The sequence below is a fragment of the Oncorhynchus clarkii genome, chromosome 20 (assembly GCF_045791955.1).
Source record: "Oncorhynchus clarkii lewisi isolate Uvic-CL-2024 chromosome 20, UVic_Ocla_1.0, whole genome shotgun sequence".
In the NCBI taxonomy this organism is placed as follows: Eukaryota; Metazoa; Chordata; class Actinopteri; order Salmoniformes; family Salmonidae; genus Oncorhynchus; species Oncorhynchus clarkii.
This window is the reverse complement of record NC_092166.1, coordinates 52,616,178-52,642,162: the sequence shown is the minus strand read 5'-3', so window position 1 is coordinate 52,642,162 and position 25,985 is coordinate 52,616,178. Positions and strand designations below refer to the sequence as shown.

At 43.2% G+C, this 25,985-nt stretch overlaps 1 protein-coding gene across 1 annotated transcript; it reads right to left on the bottom strand.

Moving 5' to 3' along the window:
- Nucleotides 1-5,224: 5,224 nt before the first annotated feature.
- On the bottom strand, nucleotides 5,225-20,115 carry LOC139376486 (transmembrane protein 204-like). Its single transcript, XM_071119122.1, has 3 exons — nucleotides 18,947-20,115; nucleotides 18,134-18,289; nucleotides 5,225-6,541 (listed from the first exon to the last, which is right to left on the bottom strand). The coding sequence occupies exons 1-3, from the start codon at nucleotides 19,233-19,235 to the stop codon at nucleotides 6,297-6,299; spliced, it is 690 nt and encodes a 229-aa protein (XP_070975223.1). The 5' UTR covers nucleotides 19,236-20,115; the 3' UTR covers nucleotides 5,225-6,296.
- Between the last annotated feature and the right edge of the window lie 5,870 nt (nucleotides 20,116-25,985).

Here is a 25,985-nt window from a genome sequence, read left to right as displayed (position 1 = left end):
TACTTCTTTTAGAACAGTGCTTTCCCACAAATTCATTACCGTAGTTGCATGTTCAATAATACGAGAGGCTTGCTATTGTCACATGTTTTTTAAGCGCTTAATGAAAAATGTCCGCTCGTTCCATGCACAGTATTTCATTTTCTGTTGGTCACATCATTTTTGTGTTTGGAACTAATTTAACCGTTTGTTAACCAGTTGGTTAGTTGACAACAAAATTGACCAACATTTGCATACATAATAAGATTAGCTATACATCAACTTAATAGGTTGGTCATTCTTAGTCTAAACTCATAACTCAGGGGTTTTCAAGCAGGGGTCTGCGGAGGTACTGCAGGGGGACCACAAATATATATATTTGAAAATAAAATAAATGGAAAATATATATTTTTAATTTAAACTGTTTATGAATATCGCTAGCAGCAACATGAGACACATTTTGAATGACATACCTACAGTAGAAAATAGGAGAATATCTTTTGTAATGATGTCAACTTTATTTCACAACTCCTAATATTGAGCAAATTACCCTAATTTGTATTTGCATTTATTATGGATCCCCATTAGCTGCTAACAAGGCAGCAGCTACTCTTCCTGGTGTCCAGCAAAATTAAGTCAGTTTATACAATATTAAAAACATTACAATAAAGACATCCACAGACTGTGTGCCCTCAGGCCCCCACTCCACCACTACCACATATATACAGTACAAAATCTATGTGTATGTTACCGTGTGTGTGTATGCTTGTGTCTGTGCCTAGGTTTGTGTTGCTTCACAGTCCCCACTGTTCCGTAAGGTGTTTTTTTTAACCTGTTATGGCTGCAATTCCGATACCGGGATCGATATGACAACTACCAGTGAAAATAGAGGCCGCCAAAATTCAAACCACAGAAATCTCATAATTACAATTCCTAAAACAGACATGTGTCTTATATCATATTAAATCTATTTTCATTGTTAATCCCACCAAAGTGTCCGATTTCAAATAGGCTTTTCAACGAAAGCACTACAAACGATTATGTTAGGTCTCCATCAAAACACATAAGCACAGCCATTTTCCAGCAAAATATAGCCTTCACAAAAACCAGAAAATAATTCAAGGTTAGTGAATTATTTTATCTTTATCTTCATCAGATGACACTCATTGGACTTCATGTTACACAATACATGCATGTTTTTGTTTGATAAAGTTCATATTTATATTAAAAAAATCTGAGTTTACATTGGCGCGTTAGATTCACTAGTTCCAAAAACATAAAGTGATTTTGCATAGCCACATCATTCAACAGAAATACTCATCATAAATGTAGATGATAATATAGTTATACACGTGGAATTATAGATATACCTCTCCTTAATGCAACCGCTGGGTCAGATTTCAAAAAAACTTTACGGAAAAAGAAATGCATGCAATAATCTGAGACGGCGCTCAATTTAAAAACACCACAGCTGCAAAGATGGCGTCAACATAAACAAGAAATTACATGATAAATATTCCCTTACCTTTGATGATCTACATCAGAAAACACTCCAGGAATCCCAGGTACACAATAAATGTTTGTTTTGTTCGAAAATGTTTGTTATTTATGTCCAAACACCTTCTTTTGTATGGTATACATATCCAAAAGCTAATTCTGGACAAAAACTTCAAAAAGTGATATTACCGGTCGAAGAAACATTTCAAACTAAGTACAGAATCAATCATTAGGATGTTTTTAACATATAGCTTCAATAAAGTTCCAACCGGAGTACTCCTTCTTGTCTTCGTGAGCAATGGAACGCAAGTGACTATCATGAGGAAAAAGTGGGATCACAAAATGGCTGCTTGATGGACAGCTGATATATTCTGCTCTCATTCACTCCCACAACAGCATAGAAGCCTCATTATAATTTCTATTGATGGTTGACATCTAGTGGAACCCCTGGGCAGTGCAACATCATTCATATCTCAAGGGGATTTCATTGGGGACTCTGGTGAATACATACAAACTCAGATTTTTGACTTCCTGTTTTTATTTCAACTCAGGATTTTGCCTGCCATTATGAGTTCTGTTATACTTACAGACATCATTCAAACAGTTTTAGAAACTTCAGAGTGTTTTCTATCCAATACTAATAATAATATGCACATTTTAGCAACTATGACTGAGGAGCAGGCCGTTTGAAATGGGCACCTTTTCATCCAAGCTACTCAATACTGCCCCTGCAGCCATAAAAAGTTAATCTGTTTTTTTAAATCTAAGTTTACTCATTGAAGCTAATTACTTACTGGAGTATCTGACAGTGGTCGCATTCCCATGCTCAGACGTTGCATGCATCAACCATTGGTTTTGTGCCACATAATCAACTGTGCCGTCAGGCATCAGATTGCTATAACATGATGTGATTAGCTAAAATATCAAGATTTGGCATACGCCAGCAACGCTTGGACAGAGGAACGCGGCCATAGGCTTTGAAAAAGCACCCTTGAGTGCCGCTGGCTGCTGGTAAGCTTTCTTGACGTAATACATAAAAAAATTGTACCAATACATGGCTAGCCTTTGTTTAACCAAATAAACGGCTGCTATTAGCGAAAAGGTGTTTGGAGTTACCTTTCTATTGAATAGGCTTTGTTTGAGTTTACTCTCTTAATTGTAATGTGGGGAGGTAAAATAATGAAATAAACTATTGACCATATCTATTCATTTTCAAATGTTGATTACTTCTTCTTGCCATTCACCTGATGATAAGACAAGGCATGTGAAAAAAATTATGTTTTATTAACATACACTGAGTGTACAAAACATTAGGACCACCTTCCAAATATTGAGTTGCACCTCTTTACCCTCAGAACAGCCTCAATTCGTCGGTGAAGGGATCCTACAAGGTGTTGAAAGTGTTGCACAGGGATGCTGGCCCATGTTGACTCAATGCTTCCCACAGTTGTGTCAAGTTATCTCAATGTCCTTTGGGTTGTGGACCATTCTTTATACACACGGGAAACTGTTGAGCGTGAAAAACCCAGCAGTGTTTGCAGTTCTTGACACTCTCAAACCAGTGCGCCTGGCACCTACTACCATATATAAGGGATTATAGCATTCACCTGGATTTACCTGCTCAGTCTGTCATGGAAAGAGCAGGTGTTCCTAATGTTATGTACACTCAGTGTATGATGGGGGTCCCTGGGTCGCCGGGTTTGTCTGGGCAGTGGTCCCTGGACAAGAAAAGGTTGAAGCCTCTCTCTCTCTCTGAGACATACTGAAGTATTATGTCATATTGATGCAGTATGTCAGATACAGTATGTCAGCTACAGTGTGGAATGTCTCTCCTCAGTCCAGAACTGCTTTGCTATTTCCTGTCATTCATGTTGTCCTTGACTCCATGTAATACGCTACAGGGTTATCGCTCCAAGCCTTCATTTACTAAATTTCCATTGCCATCGTCCATCTATTTACAGGGGTAATGCTTCATCTTTTCCATTACCGAGTCAGAAAAAACACTTAAAGAAGTCTCCAGAAGTACAGCTAGACTGATTATGACAATGGTCACCAGTACAGTGATTGTTGTAGTGAAGTCACAAGTTTTGTACTGTATCTCTTAGGCAAAGCTATAACTTTCTTTATGAGAAAAAATGTACACTAGTCTAACACTATTTAATAGGTCACACAATATGTCTTGGTATTTTGACAGTGCTTATCTGTGATTGTGAGTTAGCCTATAAATATAGTTAACGTATAGGCTACTTCATATAATTCTTTGTAGATGCGTGACTCCTTCAAAGCACTTTACCCTTCACTATAAGCTCAATTTAGGGTCAACTGTCTCAGTATTGCTTGATACAATATAGAGCCTTTTCTCTAGATTAGCGATAGGAAACACTTGGGTGTAGATCAAGAGGACCACTGTGTACCATAGGCTAATTACTTTTACAACTGTAATGTATTGTGTTCATCGTTCATCAGTAAGCCCTAATGCAATTAGAGTTTTTAGACTCTCGCCACAGTTTTTTAAGATAATACAGTAACTTTAAGTATTTTCTAACTATTAACCTCCCTCATAGAATTTAATAAAAAGTATATGTTTGAAGAAAACCACCACGAAAAATGACAGGCGGCCTGTATACACTAAATATTTATTTATTGAAAACAATCAATGGCAAAGGAATATTGGGGCACTTCCTCGTCTCTTCTATGCTCTTCTCTGCTTCACCTACTCAGTCATCCTTCTCCTCTTTGGTCGCCTCTTCCAAGACCACCTCCTTCTGCTCCTTCATCTCCTCCAAGCACCTGCACCTCCTCATGCGCCAGGCTGCCATACTGCTCATGGTACCCCTGGACGAGCCCCTGTGTGCCTCTTCCTCCACCTCCTTTGTGTGTTCCACCTTCCAGCGCAGACTCTCCAGGTGGCCTACAGCTACTGGGCTCGGTCAAACACCTCGTCCCCCTTGGGCCTCAGCTCCTCTGCCTTATCAAGGATGTTTGTTAGTAAAGCCAGTGCATTGGTCCAGTCTTTCCTCCCTAGCCAGGAAAACGTTCTCCAGCTTGGGCAGGTTGTCAGTTTTTCCCCTCCAGTTAGATGTGAGAGACGTAATTGCAGTAATTAATTTAATAAATTAAGACAATGCATCAGAATCAAACTTCAGTCTTAGGTATCATGTCTTCTTACCAGGGCGCAGATCCTCAGGTGCATGTTGTGCAGAATCATGACAAAGTGGTCATCCATTCCAGGGCCAGCCCTAGAAGAACCCTCTGGGGTAGCAAATGCTGTTGGTCGTATGCGAGTCATGCAGGCTATAACTATGGCACTGCCATGGCCAAATCCAAGGCAGTGAAGTCAGGAGGTGGGCAGCAAGTGTTTGAACCAAAACAAACCAATTGAACCAAAACTATTCAGAATTGGATTCCTTGACCAAAATGATCTATCATCATGGATAGTTGGCAACACTAAGCAAAATGGAATTTTGATAAAAACCTGGTGTTAGGAGACTTAAGTTAGGGTCAGCTGATGACTTACAGTGCAATTCATGTCTTTCCTTCCATCACATCAAAGCCAATCACCAACTTCAATGAAACTTCACTCTAAATTGTCTACTCTAAATCTACTCTAAATTATGGTTTGTGAAGTTTTGCATGGGTTTTTTGATTTGTGTTACCAATATTTTGTCTTGCCACAAATACCAGAATTTATAAGAATCCTGGACATCCGACACAATAGAACAGCAATTTAAAAAGACAACACTAGACACTATTGCATTTGTTTTATTTATTATTATTTTCATGCATACTCACTGTTTGGTTTGAAAGTGACTACTCCACAAACGGCTGATTTCTTTGCAGCAATATGATATAAGATCAATATTTTAATACAACTGTATATAATTAATTTAAGTGCATGTACCACAAGTGAGCAGATTATCAAAAGGAAAGCGTCCTTACCAAATGAGCTCAAATGTTTATGGTATTTACTGTGTCTGTTGGGCCAATCTGAAATCATCAATGACAGGACATTCATACAGAGGTCTGAGGATCTGAGCAAAATGTGTTGTCAAATTGCCATTAAACACCCTTTGTTGGTTTGGATAGAATGAATTAATGTGTGTACACTTCACTTGACAACACTGTGTTCTCAAGATAAAGGTAGAAATATGGTACCTAATCGACAGTTTTTAAGTATACTTTGAATAGATTGGATGGGGTTAACTCATTTTCAAGTCGATGCTAACTAGAGAGTTGTAACCTAAATCACTTTTAATATTAAGAATAATATAAACAATATGCAGGAAATATATGTTATTACATAAGTACACATAGAACAAAACATGTCAAGATCCAGCTTGATCTCTTCCAGGGTGTTTTCAGGGGGTGTGGCTGAGGAAATACAAATTCTCTCTCTACAAATTCCAGGGCAAACAAACTTTCAAGCACACCTTTTGAGTAATTGGCTTACAGCATGTCTACTAAAATGATACATTCACTACAGCTTATGGTTTTTAACACTGACTTTTCATTCCTAATTTTAGATGGATGTTTTATGGCGAAACTATCCTTGCAGCAAGGAGCATTACTCAGTCCAGGGCAGCATTTGAGACCATGAGTCATTGTACATGATAGCCATCACGTGAGAAGATGTAGAACTGTACGACAGTGAAAGCATGTTAGTCCAGCACCGGTAGAGTCACGTCAAAACAAGTGTCTTCTATAGAGTCATTCATTGAGGCACCTGGTCGGATAAGAATATGAGGAGACAGTCAGAACATTGTCTGTTCTTCAGCATGTTAGGTAGTCCTTATTGACGAATGGGGGTCAGGGCTCAGGGGTGCTCAGCAGGGCGACTCCACATAGTCGTTGTCGAGGCGTGGGTGGAAGTTCGACGCCAGCGAGCGGCTGATAACAATGACACGGGGCGTGAGGCAGTCGTCGCGGCGATGTAAGATGTTCCAGATGAGCATGGCAGCAGCCAGAGTGGCCAATAGGCAGGCGGCGATGTCCATGTAGCACGAGTAGGACAGGTGCGTGTACGGGCCGATCCGGTAGAATGTCACCAAGCCGATTACCAGCACAAAACCTGGGGAGGGAGAGACAGGGAAGGGTTAATTCAATGAGACTTTAATCATTTAAAACAAATACTGTAGCTCCTCAAGTGCCTATGTGTATTTTAGTCTTCATCTCAAACAATTTTTTCATTGAATTTCTTTAACAGTGACGTTAATGGAGAGGGGATGTAAAATCTAATCTCACTGTTGCTAACTTCTAAAGCAATAACAATCTATGGGGTTTTTCTCTGGGAGGGCTTCTGAGATTTCAGCATCAAAGGAAACACAAGGAAATGTCATACTTCTCACAAAACCTATCCAAATAAGTTTTAAGGCCATTCTAATTCCTTATTGATTTAATCTTAAAACACATTGTTGTAGCCTACGCCACTATGATCCAGGTCAGGAAGATCACAAAAGAGAGAATACTATTCTCAACATGAGTCAACTATTTCAGTGTTCATCAACAAACTTTAGCTCACCGTTTTTGCCTTTTTTTGGTCACCACTGTTAAGGTTTGGATATGAATTGGTGAAATAACCCCAGGGGGGAATTTAACCCTGTCCTCCCAACCAACCCTGTTCTCCCACAAAGTATGACAACATTTGTAACTGAAATTAACCATCACCCACATTGGATTGACCACTAACCTAGATCTCAAAGAGGAAGTCCATTTCATGGATTTAAGTAATACCTGGAGCCAGTCAATAGTTCATCAATAACACTCATCTCGGAGCATGTCCAATCAAGGGTTGGTATAAATAAAGGCGCCAAAAATAATTGCTGGAAAAGGGGATGATGGCCCATTAGGATTTGAATCAGTCAGTTTCTTGTGGCAGGTCAGAACGCCAGTGCCAGTGCTGGACTAGCGTTGAAATGCGTAATTGGCGCTCTCTCTCAATGGGTCATTCAGATTTGTGAGACGGTCTTTGTTTATGAGAGGATGTCATTAGGTAATTGTGTATATGCCTGTGTGACTTATGAGTGTGTGTATGTGTCTTATGTGAAGGTGTGTCTGCATTTGAGTGCAAGTGTTTGTCCGTCTGTGTGTGACTCCTTTTCTAAGAAACCATAAAGCCCTTCACCTCCCCAGTCCTGGGGCTCCAGGCTGGGTGGGCTGTGTGAACTGCTTTTTTTTGGCACAGTCTAATCTTTCTGGCTTCCTTCCTCTTTCCATCCTTCCTTCCTCCCCCCCTCTCCACACCCCCGCTTTGGGTTTGCATATTGGGACTTTTTACAATATCTATCAGGCAGTCTGAAAGACACTGAAAGGGCACTTTTTTTTTTTAGAAGGAGTACCGTGTGCGCCTAAATTGAAACATTTTGCCGCACCCAGACATTTTTGAGCACAATAAAAAAATATTTGAGGTAAGAAAGCTAGAATCTTGAATTTTTCTAGGCGCAATGGTGCTCCTAATTTCTAATTTCAGGTCGCACAGCAAAATATGTAGCCACATATGCAAGTAAAATGGTCGCACTATAGAGCCCTGATTGACTGAAACACTTATTATCTTATCATACTAAGTCAAAGTCCTGGAAATTCACTGACCTTACTGATTACTGCTTGTCCTTACAATTGATCTCCAATTGATATCAAATCAAAATCTAATCAAACTTTATTTGTCACCTGCTGTAACGCTCGTCGTTGGGAGATAGAGAGGAGGACCAAGGTGCAGCGTGGTAAGTATTCATATTCTCTTTTAACGAAAACGAATACTTGAACAAAAACAACAGAGAACGAAACGAAAACAGTCCTGAAAGGTGAAATACAAACACAGAACAGAAAATAAACACCCACGAAACACAAGTGGGAAAAGGCTACCTAAGTATGATTCCCAATCAGAGACAACTAACGACACCTGCCTCTGATTGAGAACCATACCAGGCCAAACGCAAACACAACATAGAAAACGGAACATAGACCACCCACCCAACTCACGCCCTGACCAAACTAAAACAAAGACATAACAAAAGAACTAAGGTCAGAATTTGACACCTGCGCCGAATACATGTGTAGCCCTTACCGTGAAATGCTTACTTATAAGCTCTTAACCAACAGTGCAGTTCAAGAAAGAGTTAAGAAAATATTTACCAAATAAACTAAAGTAAAAAATAATCAAAAGTAACACAATAAAATAACAATAACGAGGCTATACAGGGGGTACCGGTACAGGTTTGTTGAGGTAATTTGTACATTGAGGTAGGGATGAAGTGACTGTGCATAGATAATAAACAGTGAGGAGCAGCAGGTTAAAAAAAACAAATGGGGGGGTGTCAATGTAAATAATCCGGTGGCCATTTGATTAATTGTTCAGCAGTCTTATAGCTTGTGGGTAGAAGCTGTTAACTTCTTATGGATAGGGGGCAGCATTTTCACGTTTGGATGAAAAGCGTGCCCAGAGTAAACTGCCTCCTTACTCATTCCCAGATGCGAATATATGCATATTATTAGTTGGATAGAAAACACTCTGAAGTTTCTAAAACTGTTTGAATGATGTCTGTGAGTATAACAGAACTAATATGGCAGGTAAAACCCTGAGAGAAAATCCAACCAGGAAGTGGGAAATCTGAGGTTTGTAAGGTTTTCATCTCAGCCCCTTTTGAAAATACAGTGGGATATGGGTCATATTGCACTTCCACTAGATGTCAACAGTCTTTAGAACGTTGTTTCAGGCTTCTAATGTGAAGGGGGGCTGAATGAGAGGGGAATGAGTCAGAGGTCTGCCAGCAGCCTCAGTCTCGTGACGCGCGATCTTGAGAAAGTTACCTCTCGTTCCATTGCTTTTCTACAGACAAATGAATTCTCCGGTTGGGACATTATTGAACATTTATGATGAAAACATCCTAAAGATTGATTTTATACATTATTTGATTTGTTTGGTGTTTGGAGTGTGACTGTTTGAGGTTGTGGACAGGTGTCTTTTATACTGATAACAAGTTCAAACAGGTGCATTAATACAGATAACGAGTGGAGGACAGAGGAGCCTCTTAATGAAGAAGTTACAGGTCTGTGAGAGCCAGAAATCTTGCTTGTTTGTAGGTGACCAAATACTTATTTTCCACCATAATTTGCAAATAAATTCATTAAAAATCCTACAATGTGATTTTCTGGATTTGTTTTTCTCATTTTGTTTGTCATAGTTGAAGTGTACCTATGATGAAAATTACAGGCCTCTCTCATCTTTTTAAGTGGGAGAACTTGCACAATTGGTGGCTGACTAAATACTTTTTTGCCCCACTGTAGGTCCTGGATGGCAGGAAGCTTGGCCCCAGTGATGTACTGGGCCGTACACACTACCCTCTGTAGCGCCTTACGGTCAGATGTCGAGCAGTTACTATACCAGGCGGTGATATAACCGGTCAGGATGCTCTCAATGATGCAGCTGTAAGACTTTTAGAGGATCTGGGGACCCGTGCCAAATCTTTTCATATCTTTTCATATCTAAACTATGTCATGCCTGAATTTACTTACCAGTAATTTTCTATTAATTGAATAGTGCTATGTAAACCAGCCCAGTAAATGCCCTCACCTTAATTTGCTGTGCACTCAACTGTGGTGTGACATCACCCACAAGACTAAGAGGTCCTGGCTTTCAAATTCCCTGACTTCTTATCCTATCGCTTTTCACTTGCTTTTCTATCCCTCTAGAAAGAAGCACATTTTCCCCTGGTATATTTTGTTTAAGTTGTGCCAATGCCCCGTTGTGTAGGGGAGACATAACTGCCAAGGCCACAGTTTGGGCATGGTGACAGCTGTAACCCCACCGGCTTAAGTGCAACAGAGTTTAAACCTGAATCTCAAATGCACATAACCCTTCACCTTTGACCCCCTGATCTTGACTCTCTCCATTCCGTCACACATTCCTGAGCATATCAGTCTCAAGGGGTGAAAACGGGCCGGTGTTATACTCAGCCAAGGCTCAGACCTGCCGATAGCAGTGTTGAGATATCACTGAATGGAATTGGATATTGTTATCCCACTGTCTGCATGTGATAGCTGAGGTTTTTGGCTCATCTGAAAACGCAAACAGAGCATTCTTTCCCGAGAAAGACTGGCTGCTGGTAAAAATAACTCCCATTCACAGCAGAGAGAGAGAAGCCAATTCTCAGTGGGGGAGGAGAAGAACTAGGGATGAATTGCTGAGTGGTGGAGGTATACTAAACTGAACCGAACTCAGGAAATGAAGGCCTTTTACACTTGAGCCTAGATTAAGTGAAGGCATTGGGAATGCTGGGAAATCACTGAGCCTGCTGCTTTTAAACATATTGTAAATAATGTCTCGATTTTTTCCCAGTGGAGATTACGTTCATGAATTGCCTGACTGGGCTGCGGGACAGTGTATGTGCATTGATTATTCAAATGTAAAGTTAACAGGATTCTTGAAAATAACTAACATTTATCCTCCAATCAGCATCCAAGATCCCCCCCATCTTTGCCATCAGAACAGCCTCAATTCGTTGGGGCATGGACTCAACAAGGGGTCGAAAGTGTTCCACAGGGATGCTGGCCCATGTTGACTCCAATGCCTCCCACCTTTGGGTGGTGGACGATTCTTTATACACACGGAAAACTGTTAAGCATGAAGAACCCAGCAGCGTTGCAGTTCTTGACACAAACCGGTGCGCCTGGCATCTACTACCATACCCCGTTCAAAGGCACTTAAATCTGTTGTCTTGCCAATTGAGCAGGCCACACGCATACATAATCCAAGACTCAATTGTCTCAAGGCTTAAAAATCCTTATTTAACATGTCTTCTCCCCTTTATCTACACTGATTGAAGTGGATTTAACAAGTGACATCAACAAGGGATCATAGCATTCACCTGGTCAGTCTATGTCTTGGAAAGAGCAGGGGTTCTTAATGTTTTGGATACTCAGTGTATAATAAGGCAATGAGTAGCTTTGGGAATACTGATACCTAGTAACCATTGTTATCTCTTCTGCTATGAAGTCCTCACCAAGGGTCATCGCAAGTCATCTATTGTTTTGCTCACTTGTTGATCAAATATGGTGAAGTCTTCAGATAGTGGCATTTGAGTACAAAGGAAGATTACATTTTTCCAGCAGCATGTATTTTTAGCTGGTGGAAGTAGGTGTGTATGTGTCTGTCTGACTCATTAGTCGTGTCACTATTCTTATTAATGTCAACATGTGTGAAGGGCGTTTATAGTAGATGGCCTGTTTTTGAAAACAGCTACCAACGACCGCCATAGATATCCATACCTAATCATTCTGCCATCGTATTAAAGGGATAATCCACCCCAAACACCTAATTCCTATGATTAACGGTGTTAAAAAACACTAGTGCAGAGTATGTTGCTATGGCAACAACGAACATTTCCCACAGACACACAGGGAGCATTGCGAGATGGTACTTGAAGGAGAAATTGAGTTGAATAATTTAGTACACTGTTTAGATTGAGCACATCTAAGCAAAGTTTATACTTTTTCATAACGATATGAACGGATGGATGTGTTCTAGACAAGAATGCCTATACCATCTATTGGCTGATTTGTTGATTTAGAGTGCAGGTAAGTTTACCTCCACTGTATTCACATCCTACCATACCTTTTGTCTGTACATTATACCTTGAAGCTATTTTATCGCCCCCAGAATCCTCCACTCTGTACCGGACGTCCTGGATGACCAATTTTCATAGCTTTTAGGCGTACCCTTATCCTACTCCTCCTCTGTTCCTCTGGTGATGTAGAGGTGAATCCAGGCCCTGCAGTGCCTAGCTCCACTCCTATTCCCCAGGCGCTCTCTTTTGATGACTTCTGTAACCGTAATAGCCTTGGTTTCATGCATGTTAACATTAGATGCCTCCTCCCTAAGTTTGTTTTATTCACTGCTTTAGCACACTCTGCCAACCCGGATGTCCTAGCCGTGTCTGAATCCTGGCTTAGGAAGACCACTAAAAATTCTGAAATCTCCATCCCTAACTACAACATTTTCAGACAAGATAGAACGGCCAAAGGGTGTTGCAATCTACTGCAGAGATAGCCTGCAGAGTTCTGTCCTACCATCCAGGTCTGTACCCAAACAATTTGAATTTCTACTTTTAAAAATCCAACTCTCTAAAAACAAGTCTCTCACCGTTGTCGCCTGCTATAGACCACCCTCTGCCCCCATCTGTGCTCTGGACACCATATGTGAACTGATTGCCCCCCATCTATCTTCAGAGCTCGTGCTGCTAGGCGACCTAAACTGGAACATGCTTAACACCCCAGCCATCCTACAATCTAAGCTTGATGCCCTCAATCTCACACAAAATATCAATGAACCTACCAGGTACCACCCCAAAGCCATAAACACAGGTACCCTCGTAGATATCATCCTAACCAACTTGCCCTCTAAATACACCTCTGCTGTTTTCAACCAAGATCTCAGCGATCATTGCCTGCATCCGTAATGGGTCAGCGGTCAAACGACCTCCACTCATCACTGTCAAATGCTCCCTGAAACACTTCAGTGAGCAGGCCTTTCTAATTGACCTGGCCCGGGTATCCTGGAAGGATATTGACCTCATCTCGTCAGTAGAGGATGCCTGGTTATTTTTTTTTAAATGCCTTCCTCACCATCTTAAATAAGCATGCCCCATTCAAGAAATGTAGAACCAGGAACAGATATAGCCCTTGGTTCTCTCCAGACCTGACTACCCTTAATCAACACAAAAATATCCTATGGGTTCTGCATTAGCATCGAACAGCCCCCGTGATATGCAACTTTTCAGGGAAGTTAGAAGCAAATATACACAGGCAGTTAGAAAAAGCCAAGGCTAGCTTTTCCAAGCAGAAATTTGCTTCCTGCCACACAAACTCTAAAAAGTTCTGGGACACTGTAAAGTCCATGGAGAATAAGAACACCTCCTCCCAGCTGCCCACTGCACTGAGGATAGGAAACTCTGTCACCACCAATAAATCCACTATAATTGAGAATTTCAAGAAGCATTTTTCTACGGCTGGCCATGCTCTCCACCTGGCTACCCCTACCCAGGTCAACTGCACTGTACCCCCCACAGGAACTCACCCAAGCCTTCCCCATTTCTTCTTCTCCCAAATCCAGTCAGCTGATGTTCTGAAAGAGCTGCAAAATCTGGACCCCTACAATCTGGACCCTTTCTTTCTAAAATTATCTGCCAAAATTGTTGCAACCCCTATTACTAGCCTGTTCAACCTCTCTTTTGTGTTGTCTGAGATTCCCAAAGACTGGAAAGCAGCTGCGGTCATCCCCCTTCTTCGAAGGGGGGGGCACTCTTGACCCAAACTGCTACAGACCTATATCTATCCTACCCTGCCTTTCTAAGGTCTTCGAAAGCCAAGTCAACAAACAGATTACCGACTCTTTCGAATCCCACCGCACCCTCTCCGCTATGCAATCTGGTTTCAGAGCTGGTCATGGGTGAACCTCAGCCACGCTCAAGGTCCTAAACGATCATTTAACCGCCATCGATAAGAAACAATACTGTGCAGCCGTCTTCATCGACCTGGCCAAGGTTTTCGACTCTGTCAATCACCACATCCTCATCGGCAGACTCGATAGCCTTGGTTTCTCAAATGATTGCCTTGCCTGGTTCACCAACTACTTCTCTGATAGAGTTCAGTGTGTCAAATCGGAGGGCCTGTTGTTCGGGCCTCTGACAGTCTCTATGGGGGTGCCACAGGGTTCAATTCTTGGGCCGACTCTCTTCTCTGTTATACATCAATGATGTCGCTCTTGCTGCTGGTGAGTCTCTGATCCACCTCTACGCAGACGACACCATTCTGTATACTTCTGGCCCTTCTTTGGACACTGTGTTAACAACCCTCCAGACGAGCTTCATTGCCATATAACTCTCTTTCCGTGGCCTCCAACTGCTCTTAAATACAAGTAAAACTAAATGCATGCTCTTCAACCGATCGCTGCCTGCACCGGCCCGCCCGTCCAGCATCACTACTCTGGATGGTTCTGACTTAGAACATGTGGACAACTGCAAATACCTAGGACTCTCTCGTTGGCTGGCCCTCGCTTCATACTCATCGCCAAACCCACTGGCTTCAGGTCATCTACAAGACCCTGCTAGGTAAAGTCCCCCCTTATCTCAGCTCACTGGTCACTTTAGCAGCACCCACCTGTAGCATGCGCTCCAGCAGGTATATCTCTCTGGTCACCCACAAAACCAATTCTTCCTTTGGCCGCCTCTCCTTCCAGTTCTCTGCTGCCAATGACTGGAACAAACTACAAAAATCTCTGAAACTGGAAACACATCTCCCTCACTAGCTCTAAGCACCAGATGTTAGAGCAGTTCACAGATTACTGCACCTGTACATAGCCCATCTATAATTTAGCCCAAACAATTACCTCTTCCCCTACTGTATATATTTATTTATTTACTTTGCTCCTTTGCATCCCATTATTTATATTTCTACTTTGCACATTCTTCCACTGCAAATCTACCATTCCAGTGTTTTACTTGCTATATTGTATTTACTTCGCCACCATGGCCTTTCTTTTGCCTTTACCTCCCTTATCTTACCCGATTTGCTCACATCGTATATAGACTTATTTTTCTACTGTATTATTGACTGTATGTTTGTTTTACTCCATGTGTAACTCTGTGTTGTTGTATGTGTCAAACTGCTTTACATTATCTTGGCCAGGTCACAATTGTAACTGAGAACTTGTTCTCAAGTTGCCTACCTGGTTAAATAAAGGTGAAATAAAATATATATTTAAAAATATATATATTGTTTTAAAAGTGTTATCCCCTATCGCCAGTGACAAGAAACATGTCCAGTGCATTCGGAAAGTATTCAAACCACTTCCCTTTTTTCAAATTTTGTTACATTGCAGCTTTATTCTAAAAGGTATTAAATAAAAAATGTTCCTCATTAATCTACCCACAATAGCCGATAATGACAAAGCAAAAACAAGTTTTTCAATAATTATTTTGGCTAATTTATTAAACAAACAGAAAACATTCCTTCTTTACGTTAGTATTCAAACCATTTGCTATTGGATTCAAAATAGAGCTCAGGTGCATCTGGTTTCAATTGATCTTCTTTGAGATGTTTCTACAACTTGATTGGAGTCCACCTGTGGTAAATTCAATTGATTGGACATGATTTGGAAAGACACACACCTGTCTATATAAGGTCCCACAGTTGACAGTGCATGTCAAAGGAAAAACCAAGCCATGAGGTAGAAGGAATAGAAGAGGTAGAAGGTAGAGCTCCGAGACAGGATTGTGTCGAGGCACAGATCTGGAGAAGGGTGCCAAAAAAAAGTGTTGAAGGTCCCCAGGAAGACAGTGGCCTCCATAATTTTTAAATGGAAGAAGTTTGGAACCATCAAGACCCTTCTTAGAGCTGAGCAATCAGGGGAGAAGGGCCTTGGTCAGGGAGGTGACCAAGAACCTGATGGTCACTCTGATAGAGCTCCAGAATTCCTCTGTGGAGGTGGGAGAACCTTCCAGAAGGACAACCATCTCTGCAGCACTCCACCAATCAGGCCTTTATGGTTGAGTGGCCAGACAGAAGCCACAACGCAGGAGTGGCTTCGGGACAAGTCTCTGAATGTCCTTGATTGGCCCAGCCAGAGCCTGGACTTAAATCTGATCGAACTTCTCTGGGGAGACCTGAAAATAGCTGTGCAGCGACGCTCCCCATCCAACCTGACAGCTTGAGAGGATCTGCAGAGAAGAATGGGAGAAACTCCCCAAATACGTGTGCCAAGCTACATTTCCAACAATTTCTAAAAACATGTGTTGACTTTTTCATCATTGGGGTATTGTGTGTAGATTGATGAGGGGGGGAAAAATATTTAATTCATTTTAGAATTAGTCTGTAACGTAACAAAATGTGGAAAAAGGCAAGGGGTCTGAATACTTTCCGTATGGACTCTAGCTATGATGCGTTCCTACTAATTTCACAGACGGACCATATCGAAGGGGGGAAATTTGTATTTTACCCACAGATAGAACATAGGGTTTCACCAAAATGACAGGAGTTTCATGATTTTTATTTTGGGGATGCATTATCCCTTTACCATGAGTGACACTTTATAGCATGCCAAACAATAGTTTATCTCAGTGGGTTCTTTTGGAAGGGAATCAGTGATTATTTGGGTGGGTCCCATCTAAGACCTTCAGATAAAAGTTCCGGCGATGCCTGCCGAAGAAGCTAGCATTGAGAGGGGACCCTTTATTTGCCCCTGTTCCTGGACATTCTGTAAACAGGCATAAAAGCTAGGCCAAGCTTATCTGGACAGCAGCTGTCCCCACCCTACAGCATTTTTCTACCAACTAACCCAACACACACACATATACACACACACACACCCTCACTTCCAGAACCCAGTCAGTCCCTGTCGAACTGTCTTTCATGTCTGCTCTCCCCCTCTTTCCTCCTCTGCTCGGGGTTTGCATAACAGGTAGTCGCAGGCATTTCCTCGTCCTGAGCAGGGATTTCCTGGCGCCCGACAGTCGCTCCCTTTTTCGCTGGAACTCCGGCCGGCCCACCAGCCCAGACTGACGGCCTGCTATATTTAGCCATCAGACCCTTGGATGCTGCGCCTGCTGTGCCACAATACTGCCCGGGGCTGACATCCCTAAACAACAAGCTGTACACTCAACAAAATGTGGCAACGTCACACTTCCTCAAAAGGGGCACTGGGACAAGGACATGCCCACACTTCCGCACAACCCTCTGGGATGGATGAAGGAGAGGGGTCTTGATTTGCCCTTACTGCCCACCTCTCCTTCTTCCCATTGCTATTCCTGGTTGTTATCGTCTTTAATTGACTTTCCAAGAAAATTCCTTCTTGGAACGATAAGGGACGATTCTAGTCTTTTTATTCCTCCTTTTCTGTTTCCTAGTCACCCCCCTAGTTTGATTTGTTTTGGTTGCTCTGGATTAATGTATGCTTTTTGTCCTTAAGCCAATTCTCAAAGCTCCAAGGGTTCCTCTTTTGGGCTCCACTGGGGAACAACAAGGGACTTGTATGTTTCTTTGCAGCAACACACTGTGACCATTTTTAGATCTGAGGAACGCTCAGAAAAGCCTCAAGCGACTCTATTGAACATTTCAAAGTTGAAATCAAAAGCCAGACACGTGTAATAGGTGTTTTATAGTGTGGTTGTCTCTCACTCATGTTTAGGTGTCTGCTGGCCTCCACACTCATTAGTGTTTTGGAAAAATGGAACAAAAATGTCCATGGCATGTATATGTTTATCAAATTTCACTTAGAATTCAACTCTGTGCTTGACCCGATGCAGTGGTTATGTCCAGGCTTGTAGGTGTCTGGTTTCCACTCTACTGGGACTGCCACATCTGGATTCTTGTCTTTGTGCATCATGTCAGAGTCACAGTATAGGCCAGTGTTACTGTTTCTCAACCATTTTTTTGTGCCAATGACTGGCAAGCTATTGCCCTTCCTTCCCTTTTTGGAGGACTGCCGACATTAAAAACTATCACTTGAGAAAAAATAATAATAATCAGGTACACCTAACTATCTCAGGGACCGGTAAACCTCATTCTAGGGACCAGTGCCGGTCCGCGGACGAGAGGTTGCTGACATTAGGCTAGGCTATATGTCATGTTGTGCAGTGTATTAAACATATTGGTGTGGATGTATAGTACTCACTGGCCAACTGGAAGAGTGCGGCGATGGCCTCCTCCCACCACTGGGAGTCCTGGGTGACAAAGGGCAGCTCCATCAGGCCCAGCAGGAAGATCAGCTGACCGGCCGTCAGAGCCACCGTGGCCATCAGGTTACACGCTCGCATCATGTCAAACTGCACTGGAGGGAGGGGGGGGGGGGGGGGGGCAGGGAAAGAAATTATGAATATGGCAAATTATTGTCTCAAACTAAACCAGAGACATTAGGGCAACATCATGTGAAGACACCTGTTGATATCAGAGTCCAATGCGTCATAGCAAATAACCATTCATGAGCTGAGCTGATCAATGTCATTACAAAGATGCATCTTTGTGTGTAGCCTTTATCAAGGGCTTAATGGAATGATGGATTCACTGCAAATCAACATTGTTTTTGCATCTGTAGACAATGCCCTATGAGTTCTGAGAATTATTTTTGTTTGTTATTATTGTTATTTGTTTTCACTGAATGAGGTCCCCTGGACTGCCGCTGCTTGTTATGCAGCTGGCCTGGGGGTCAGGATCTTGCTGCCTCTGGTTTTGCTATTTATTTATTTAATTTTAGTTAACCTTTATTTATCTGAGCATGTCAGTTAAGAACAAATTCTTATTTACAATGAAGGCCTACCCCGGCCAAACCCTAACCCGGACGACGCTGAGATGCAGTGCCTTAGACCACTAAGCCACTCAGGAGCCCAATAGGCCTACACTATCCATCTCCCCATACATGCACATCAATTAGGCACACTCTTAAGGGTTTTGGAATGAAGCACACTCATGAAACACAAACACACATTACATTTGACGGTGCTGCGGGACTCCTGGTAGCCTGCGTACTCCGAGCCCCAGCCCAGACCCTCACACGGCATCTGAGTCCCCTGACCTCTCCTCCCGCCCCCCCGAGGTTCATCCCGGCCCCTCTCTCCTCCAGTCATGACGGGGCACATCCTCCACAGCCCCACGTTGCGCTTGCGTCCATCCTCCAGGGCCTGCAGCACCCAGCTGGGGGTGAAAGCTGCCACGTTGTTGAGTACCAGGGACAGCAGGGCCACCATCACCGCCACCGCCACCAGCCGCTGCACGGCCATGCACCGCTGCCCGCCCGCCACCTCTGCCTCCACCACCTCCTCCCTCTCTTCGTCCCCTTCTTCCTCTCCCGTGCTGCCCTGCCTCTCCTGGGCAGCAACACCAGCGGCGCTTGGGGCACCCTGGTTCTCCTCCTCCTCCTCCACTGCCAGGCAGCTAGCGGCTTATGCTAACCCCAGGCAGTCGCACCGCTGAAGAAAAAAGGGAACGTGTTGTTAGCTCAGCTAAAGAACATCTCCGTTCATCCTCATTTGTTTTTGGTGGTGGAGGTGGGTTGGTTCAGCCTTCCTCCTCGGAGTGCACAGTGGGCAGGCATGGGTTAATCCGACCGACACCGAGGTCCATTCCACTGGCTTTGGTGACTGAATGCAGCTTGACTCTCGGACTCGAACCTCTCTTCAACCGTCTCTTTTCCACTTTTATCACCCCTTTTCTCTCCACTTCTGATTTCTTCTGGCTGCCCTCCTCACCGTTGGTTCTCTGCAATTTCAAGTTATTTTATTCTCTGTGTAAGCGCCTGTCTCTTTTTCCCCTCAGTTTCTTTCTTCGTTCTTCTGTGTTTTTTTCTTCAGACTCTACACCAGGGGTAGTGGGAAAAGGGAGAAGCAGTGTAGAGCAGCAGAGCAGATCGTCTGGATCGTGTTGCTCAGCTCACTGAGGCTTAACCAAGAAAGGGCTTTGTCAGCTGGAAGAGCGATCTCTCACTGCGCAAGCTCTAGTCTTCTTCTGACCCTCCTCTCGCTCTCTCTCTCTCTGGGAAGAGTTGGTGCTCCTGCTCTCTCTCTCTCTCTCTCTGGGAGGAGTTGGTGCTCCTGCTCTCTCTCTCTCTCTCTCTGGGAAGAGATGGTGCTCCTGCTCTCTCTCTGGGAAAAGTTGGTGCTCCTGGGAAGAGTTGCTCCTGCTCTGCTCTCTCTCTCTCTCTCTGTCTGGGAGGAGTTGGTGCTCCTGCTCTCTCTCTCTCTCTCGTGTCCTCGGCCCAGTACCACCAGTGCCAGCACCACGCATCAGGGAAGAGATGGTGCTCCTGCTCTCTCTCTGGGAAAAGTTGGTGCTCCTGCCAGTCTGCTGCTCTCTGCAAGGAGCCGCCAGAGCCGCCAGTCTCTCTCTCTCTCTCTCTCTCTCTCTCTCAGCATGGAGCAGCCAGTCAGGGAAGAGTTGGTGCTCCTGCTCTCTCTCCCTCTCTCTCTCTCTCTGGGAAGAGATGGTGCTCCTGCTCTCTCTCTCTGGGAAGAGTTGGTGCTCCTGCTCTCTCTCTCTCTCTCTCTCTCTCTCTCTGCCAGTCGACCAGGATCTTCCAGGCCAGTCGAAGAGTTGGTGCTCCTGCTCTCTCTCTCTCTCTCTCTCTGGGAAGAGATGGTGCTCCTGCTCTCTCTCTGGGAAGAGATGGTGCTCCTGCTCTCTCTCTCTGGGAAGAGTTGGTGCTCCTGCTCTCTCTCTCTCTCTCTCTCTCTCTCTCTCTGGGAAGAGATGGTGCTCCTGCTCTCTCTCTCTCTCTCTCTCTGGGAAGAGTTGGTGCTCCTGCTCTCTCTCTTTCTCTGGGAAGAATTGGTGCTCTCTCTCTCTCTCTCTCTCTCTCTCTCTCTCTCTCTCTCTCTCTCTCGCTGGGAAGAGTTGTGGCTCCTACTCTCTCTCTCTGGGAAGAGTTGGTGCTCCTGCTCTCTCTCTCTCTCTCTCTCTCTGGGAAGAGTTGTTGCTCCTGCTCTCTCTCTCTCTCTCTGGGAAGAGTTGGTGCTCCTGCTCTCTCTCTCTCTCTCTGGGAAGAATTGGTGCTCTCTCTCTCTATCTCTCTCTCTCTCTCTCTCTCTCTCTCTCTCTCTCTCTCTCTGGAAAGAGTTGGTGCTCCTGGTACAGCTCAGTCCCAGCGGTCAAAAAAGGATTAGAATAAAGGGTTCAGGGTGGGAGATATCAGTCTGTGGCTCCAACAGGTTTGACCAGACAACTCCCTCCCTCACTCTCTGTGTGAGAATTTGCGCTCCTGAGACTCACTCAGAGAGGACAGCCCATAGAGCCTAAGTGGTGTTCCAGATGCTGCAGCTCTACTTCTGCCTGTGTGTGTGTGTGTGTGTGACAGCGACGAACACATTGGCCCTCACAGCCCGACCAGCAACAGGATGCGTTTCCTGATAGGAAAATGGTCAGAGGGGGGCAAAAGGCGGACCCTCTCCTCTGTCCTTTTTTTCTTGTAAACCCTCTCTATCTCTGTCTGTTTACCTACCCTCTCTCTGTCTTTCTCTCTGTGTCGCCAAACCTACTATAGTTATTTTCTGGCTCTGAAACATCTGTGTAAGACGTGGATTCAGAGAACGATAGAGCCGTGGGGATTTTGAGGGGCTGTGTTTGTATGGTCTGTGGCCATAGAGAGCAGGCTTTTGGCTGCCAGTGCAGTGCTACATAGCATGGGTCTCTGCAAGGCAAGCTTGGCCTCATTTTTCCCCGCCAGTGAGTCCCAAGGCCCCTAAAGATTCCGGGAATTTCCTGTTGCCTAACTTTAATAAACAAACCCACATCTGTATCAGCTAAAGAGAGAAGTTGGAGGAGGGGGAACACAAATAGGGTCCAGATGGGTGTGGAATCTGGAATGGTGGCTGAGTGAATGGGGGATTGAGGTTGACGTAGATGAGAAAGAGAGCGAGAGAGAGAATAAGTGTGTGTGTGCATGCATGTGTGTTTGTGAGAGAGTTGAGTTGGATCTCCCTGCAATCATTCTTCTATGCCTAATCCCCCGTGGCAAGCATATATCCAAGACTTGGCTTCCTGCCCTGAGCTCTGGGTCTGGATTCCCACGCACAGATTCATACCGCTGTCTGTGATTTAAATCAATGTTTATGTGTTAAAGCGGTTTAGAAGAGATTTAGAGATGTTGATTTGGTTCGATGTTGAAAGTGGAGCCTAGGCATTGTACCAGAAATCAATGGCTGACCTGTATATGCAAGAAATCAAATGGCTATAACATATACTTTCAACGTTTTACTGAATGACCTTGAATCAAAAAGGAAATGGTTTACAATGTTTTCCTTTTTCCAATGCTATGTTAGTCAATAGTTTTCCATTCTCTATTGCATTATGGTTGCTGATCTTATCTCATTCCTAATATACTTTATCAAACAAAATGTCTCCCGCTAACGTCTATGATCAAACAAAATGTCTCTCCTCTTTCTCTGCACTGAGGCAGAATAGGAGAACACGGCGAGGATGTGTGTGAAGAACCGCCATCTGGATGTGTCCCGGGTGTGTCTGGAGAACATGGATAATGCCAGGGCAGTGCGGGCACTACGGGAGGCCGAGACCGAGCCTAAACTGGAGGCTGGCAGTGGCGGTACTGGCCCTGCAGCTGGGCATGCTGGTAAGAAAACCAACCAAGCAGTAGGTGATCATAGCATTTAATGGTGGCTTCACCTCATTTTCAATTAATTTCCTTAGCCAGGTATTGTCATACCTGGTACATAGAGTAAAATAATGGTCAATTATAGGTTGTTTAATTTTATCATTACCACATATACTGTCGGCACCTAGTACTTGTACCAGTAGCATCACCTATGTGATTACCCTGTAATAGTGTAAAAAGTATAGTGTAGTAAGTACATGCTATTATGGAGTACTTACCACTTTTGTCTTTATAAATTAATGATGTCATTAGTAGTATATCTGTCCATACTAAAACACTACATGTGTACTGTCTTTAAGATCATCATTACAGAATAAATTATTACCTAGGGATAATGCCCCTAATCTTAAGTGTTACTAGACTTCCAATGGCCCCACAGGAGGATGCAGGGAAGCTGTATAAGATCCGTGGGCGCTTCAACCTCCTGAACAAGTTCTACCAGGCATCAGGCCAGTGGAAGCAGGCGGTGGAGACCGCAGAGACCCACGATCACATCCACCTCAGGACCACCTACTATAGCTATGCCAAATACCTGGAGGCCATCGGAGACAAGAGCATGGCCCTCGTATTGTAATGAGCCAGCTTAGCACTTATGCTATGACTGTTAACATTTGATAAGTTAGCATTTAATTAGACTATGTTAGCATTTGATACATGCAGCAAATCAGTACTGATCTACAGTGAATGGCGTTGTAAACAACAGCCAACTTTCCGGGACATGGACATGTCTTATATCATCAGAAAACTTAAATGATTGTTAATCTAACTGCAGTGTCCAATTTACAGTAGCTATTACAGTGAAAAATACCATGCTATTGTTTGAGGATAGTGCACAACAACAAAACACTTATCAAGGCAACTGGTTTGATAAATTCACCTCTGACGGTAAATAATGTACTTACATTCTGTAATCTTGCTCTGATTTGTCATCCTGAGGGTCCCAGAGATAAAATGTAGCATAGTTTTGTTTGATAAAATATATTTTTATATCCTAACATGTTCCATGTTTTATACAGCTTTTTGCATGAATTCCGACTCTTTCAACAAAACAATTTTAAAAATTTTATCGGCAAAACGTTGTTTAACCCGGTCAAGTTCGGTTTTTGTGCAATCCGCAGACACTCTAAAAAGCAAACCAAACTTGTTTCATTATTTTACATTACGTATTAGCTACACAACACGTCAATTATGTCAGCTATCATTACGCACTAATGAGACGAGTGTTCACTTGATTGACAGTGTCTTGGTCCAATGATCACCTATCGTTTTGGAACATAGCTAGCTAGATAGCCAATGAGCTGGGCTTTCCAGCAGTATGTGAACGCCCTTTGTGCGACAAACAGCCATCATGTTAGAGTTGAATGTAAGTACCTAAAGCATTTCACTACACTCACAATAACATCACCTAGCATGTGTATGTGACCAATAAAATTTGTTTTGATTTGAGCTGTGCGCAACAATGTTAATTTTCAGGTGAACGCAAACAGGACGCACGCTAGTTTATGTTATGCAGAGGTTCGTTCTCTTCTACAAACTTTTCTCAAAACTGAAAAAGTAAAACATGGCTAATAAGAGTGGAAAGCTTTATCGAAGTATACACATTTGGATGAAATTTTTGCAGAAATTGACCAGGTGAGTGACAGAACGAATATATACGAATATGAGGACTCTGAGTGAGCAGAGTTTTGATTCCAGCACGGAATAAATGTTTTTGGACAGAAAATATCCATCCGGTAAGTAAAATACATTTTTGCTTCTTATGCTAATGCAGTTGTTTAAATGGTTGCAGTTGGTGTGTCAAAAGTTTGGACACATACTCATTCCTGGGTTTTTCTTTAATTTAAATATTTTCTACACTGTACAATAATAGTGAAGACATCAAAACTATGAAATAACACATATGGAATCATGTAGTAACCAAAAAATGAAATTTGAAATTCTTCAAAGTCGCCACCCTTTGCCTTGATAACAGCTTTGCATGGTCTTGGCATTCTCTCAACCAGCTTCATGAGGTAGTCACATGTAATGCATTTCAGTTAACAGGTGTCTTGTTAATTTGTGGAATTTCTTTCCTTCTTAATGCGTTTGAGCCAATCAGTTGTGTTGTGACAAGGTAGAGGTGGTATACAGAAGTTAGGCCTATTTGGTAAAATAACAAGTCCATATCAAGGCAAAAACTGCTCAAATAAGCAAAGACAAACGACCGTCCATCATTACTTTAAGACATTAAGGTCAGTCAATGCAGAAAATTTCAAGAACTTTGAACATTTCTTCAAGTGCAGTCGCAAAAACCATCAAGAGCAATGATGAGGCTAGCTCTCACGCGGACCGCCACAGGAAAGGAAGACCTAGAGTTGCCTCTGATGTAGAGGATAAGTTCATTAGTTACCAGTCTCAGAAATTGAAGCCCAAATAAATGCTTCAGAGTTCAAGTAACAGACACATCTCAACATCAACTGTTCAGAGGAGACTGCGTGAATCAGGCCTTCATGGTCAAATTGCTGCAAAGAAACCACTACTAAAGGACACCAATAATAAGAAGCGACTTGCTTGGGCCAAGAAACACGAGCAATGGACATTAGACTGGTTGAAATCTGTCCTTTTGCCTGATAAGTCCAAATTTGAGATTTTTGGTTCCAACCACCTTGTCTTTGTGAGACAACTAGTAGGTGAACAGATTATCTCTGCATGTGTGGTTCCCACCGTGAAGCGTGGGGGTGCTTTGCTGGTGACACTGTCTGTGATTTATTTAGAATTCAAGGCACACTTAACCAGCATAGCTACCACAGCATTCTGCAGTGATATGCCATCCCATCTGGTTTGAACTTAGTGGGACTATCATTTGTTTTTCATCAGGTGTCGTGGAAAATGTAATAATTATTCATCCTATCCCGTGTTTTACTGCTTAAAGAATAGTCTCTTGTTATATGCTACTGTTTTTCTAACCTGATACTAACTTGTCTTTGTGGGACTTATCTATAAGCCCAGTCTTATGACTAATGCCAGCAGCATACCACCCTTCTGGCTTGCTTCTGAAGCTAAGCAGGGTTGGTCCTGGTCGGTCCCTGGATGGGAAACCAGATGCTGCTGGAGGTGGTGTTAGAGAGCCAGTAGGAGGCTTCCTTTCCTCAGGTCTAAAAAAAATCTCATTACCCTGTGTAGGGTGCCGTCTTTCGGATGGGACGTTAAACTGGTGTCCTGACTCTGTGGTCACGTAAGATCCCATGGTACTTATTGTAAGAGTAGGGGTGTTAACCACTGTGTCCTGGCTAAATTCCCACGCCCTCATACCATCACGGTCATCTAATTATCCCCTCTCCTCTTCCCTGTAACTATTCCCCAGGTCGTTGCTGTTAATGAGAATGTT

What these genes read in the sequence shown, in the direction of transcription:
- LOC139376486 (XM_071119122.1), bottom strand. Translation starts at nt 19,235, where the DNA reads ATGGCCGTGCAGCGGCTGGTGGCGGTGGCGGTGATGGTGGCCCTGCTG. An exon ending in GTCCCGCAGCACCGTCAAAT is followed by an intron (nt 18,290 to 18,946) that starts GTAATGTGTGTT and finishes CCCTCCCTCCAG; the next exon opens with TGCAGTTTGACATGATGCGA. An exon ending in CGCACTCTTCCAGTTGGCCA is followed by an intron (nt 6,542 to 18,133) that starts GTGAGTACTATA and finishes CTCCCTCCCCAG; the next exon opens with GTTTTGTGCTGGTAATCGGC.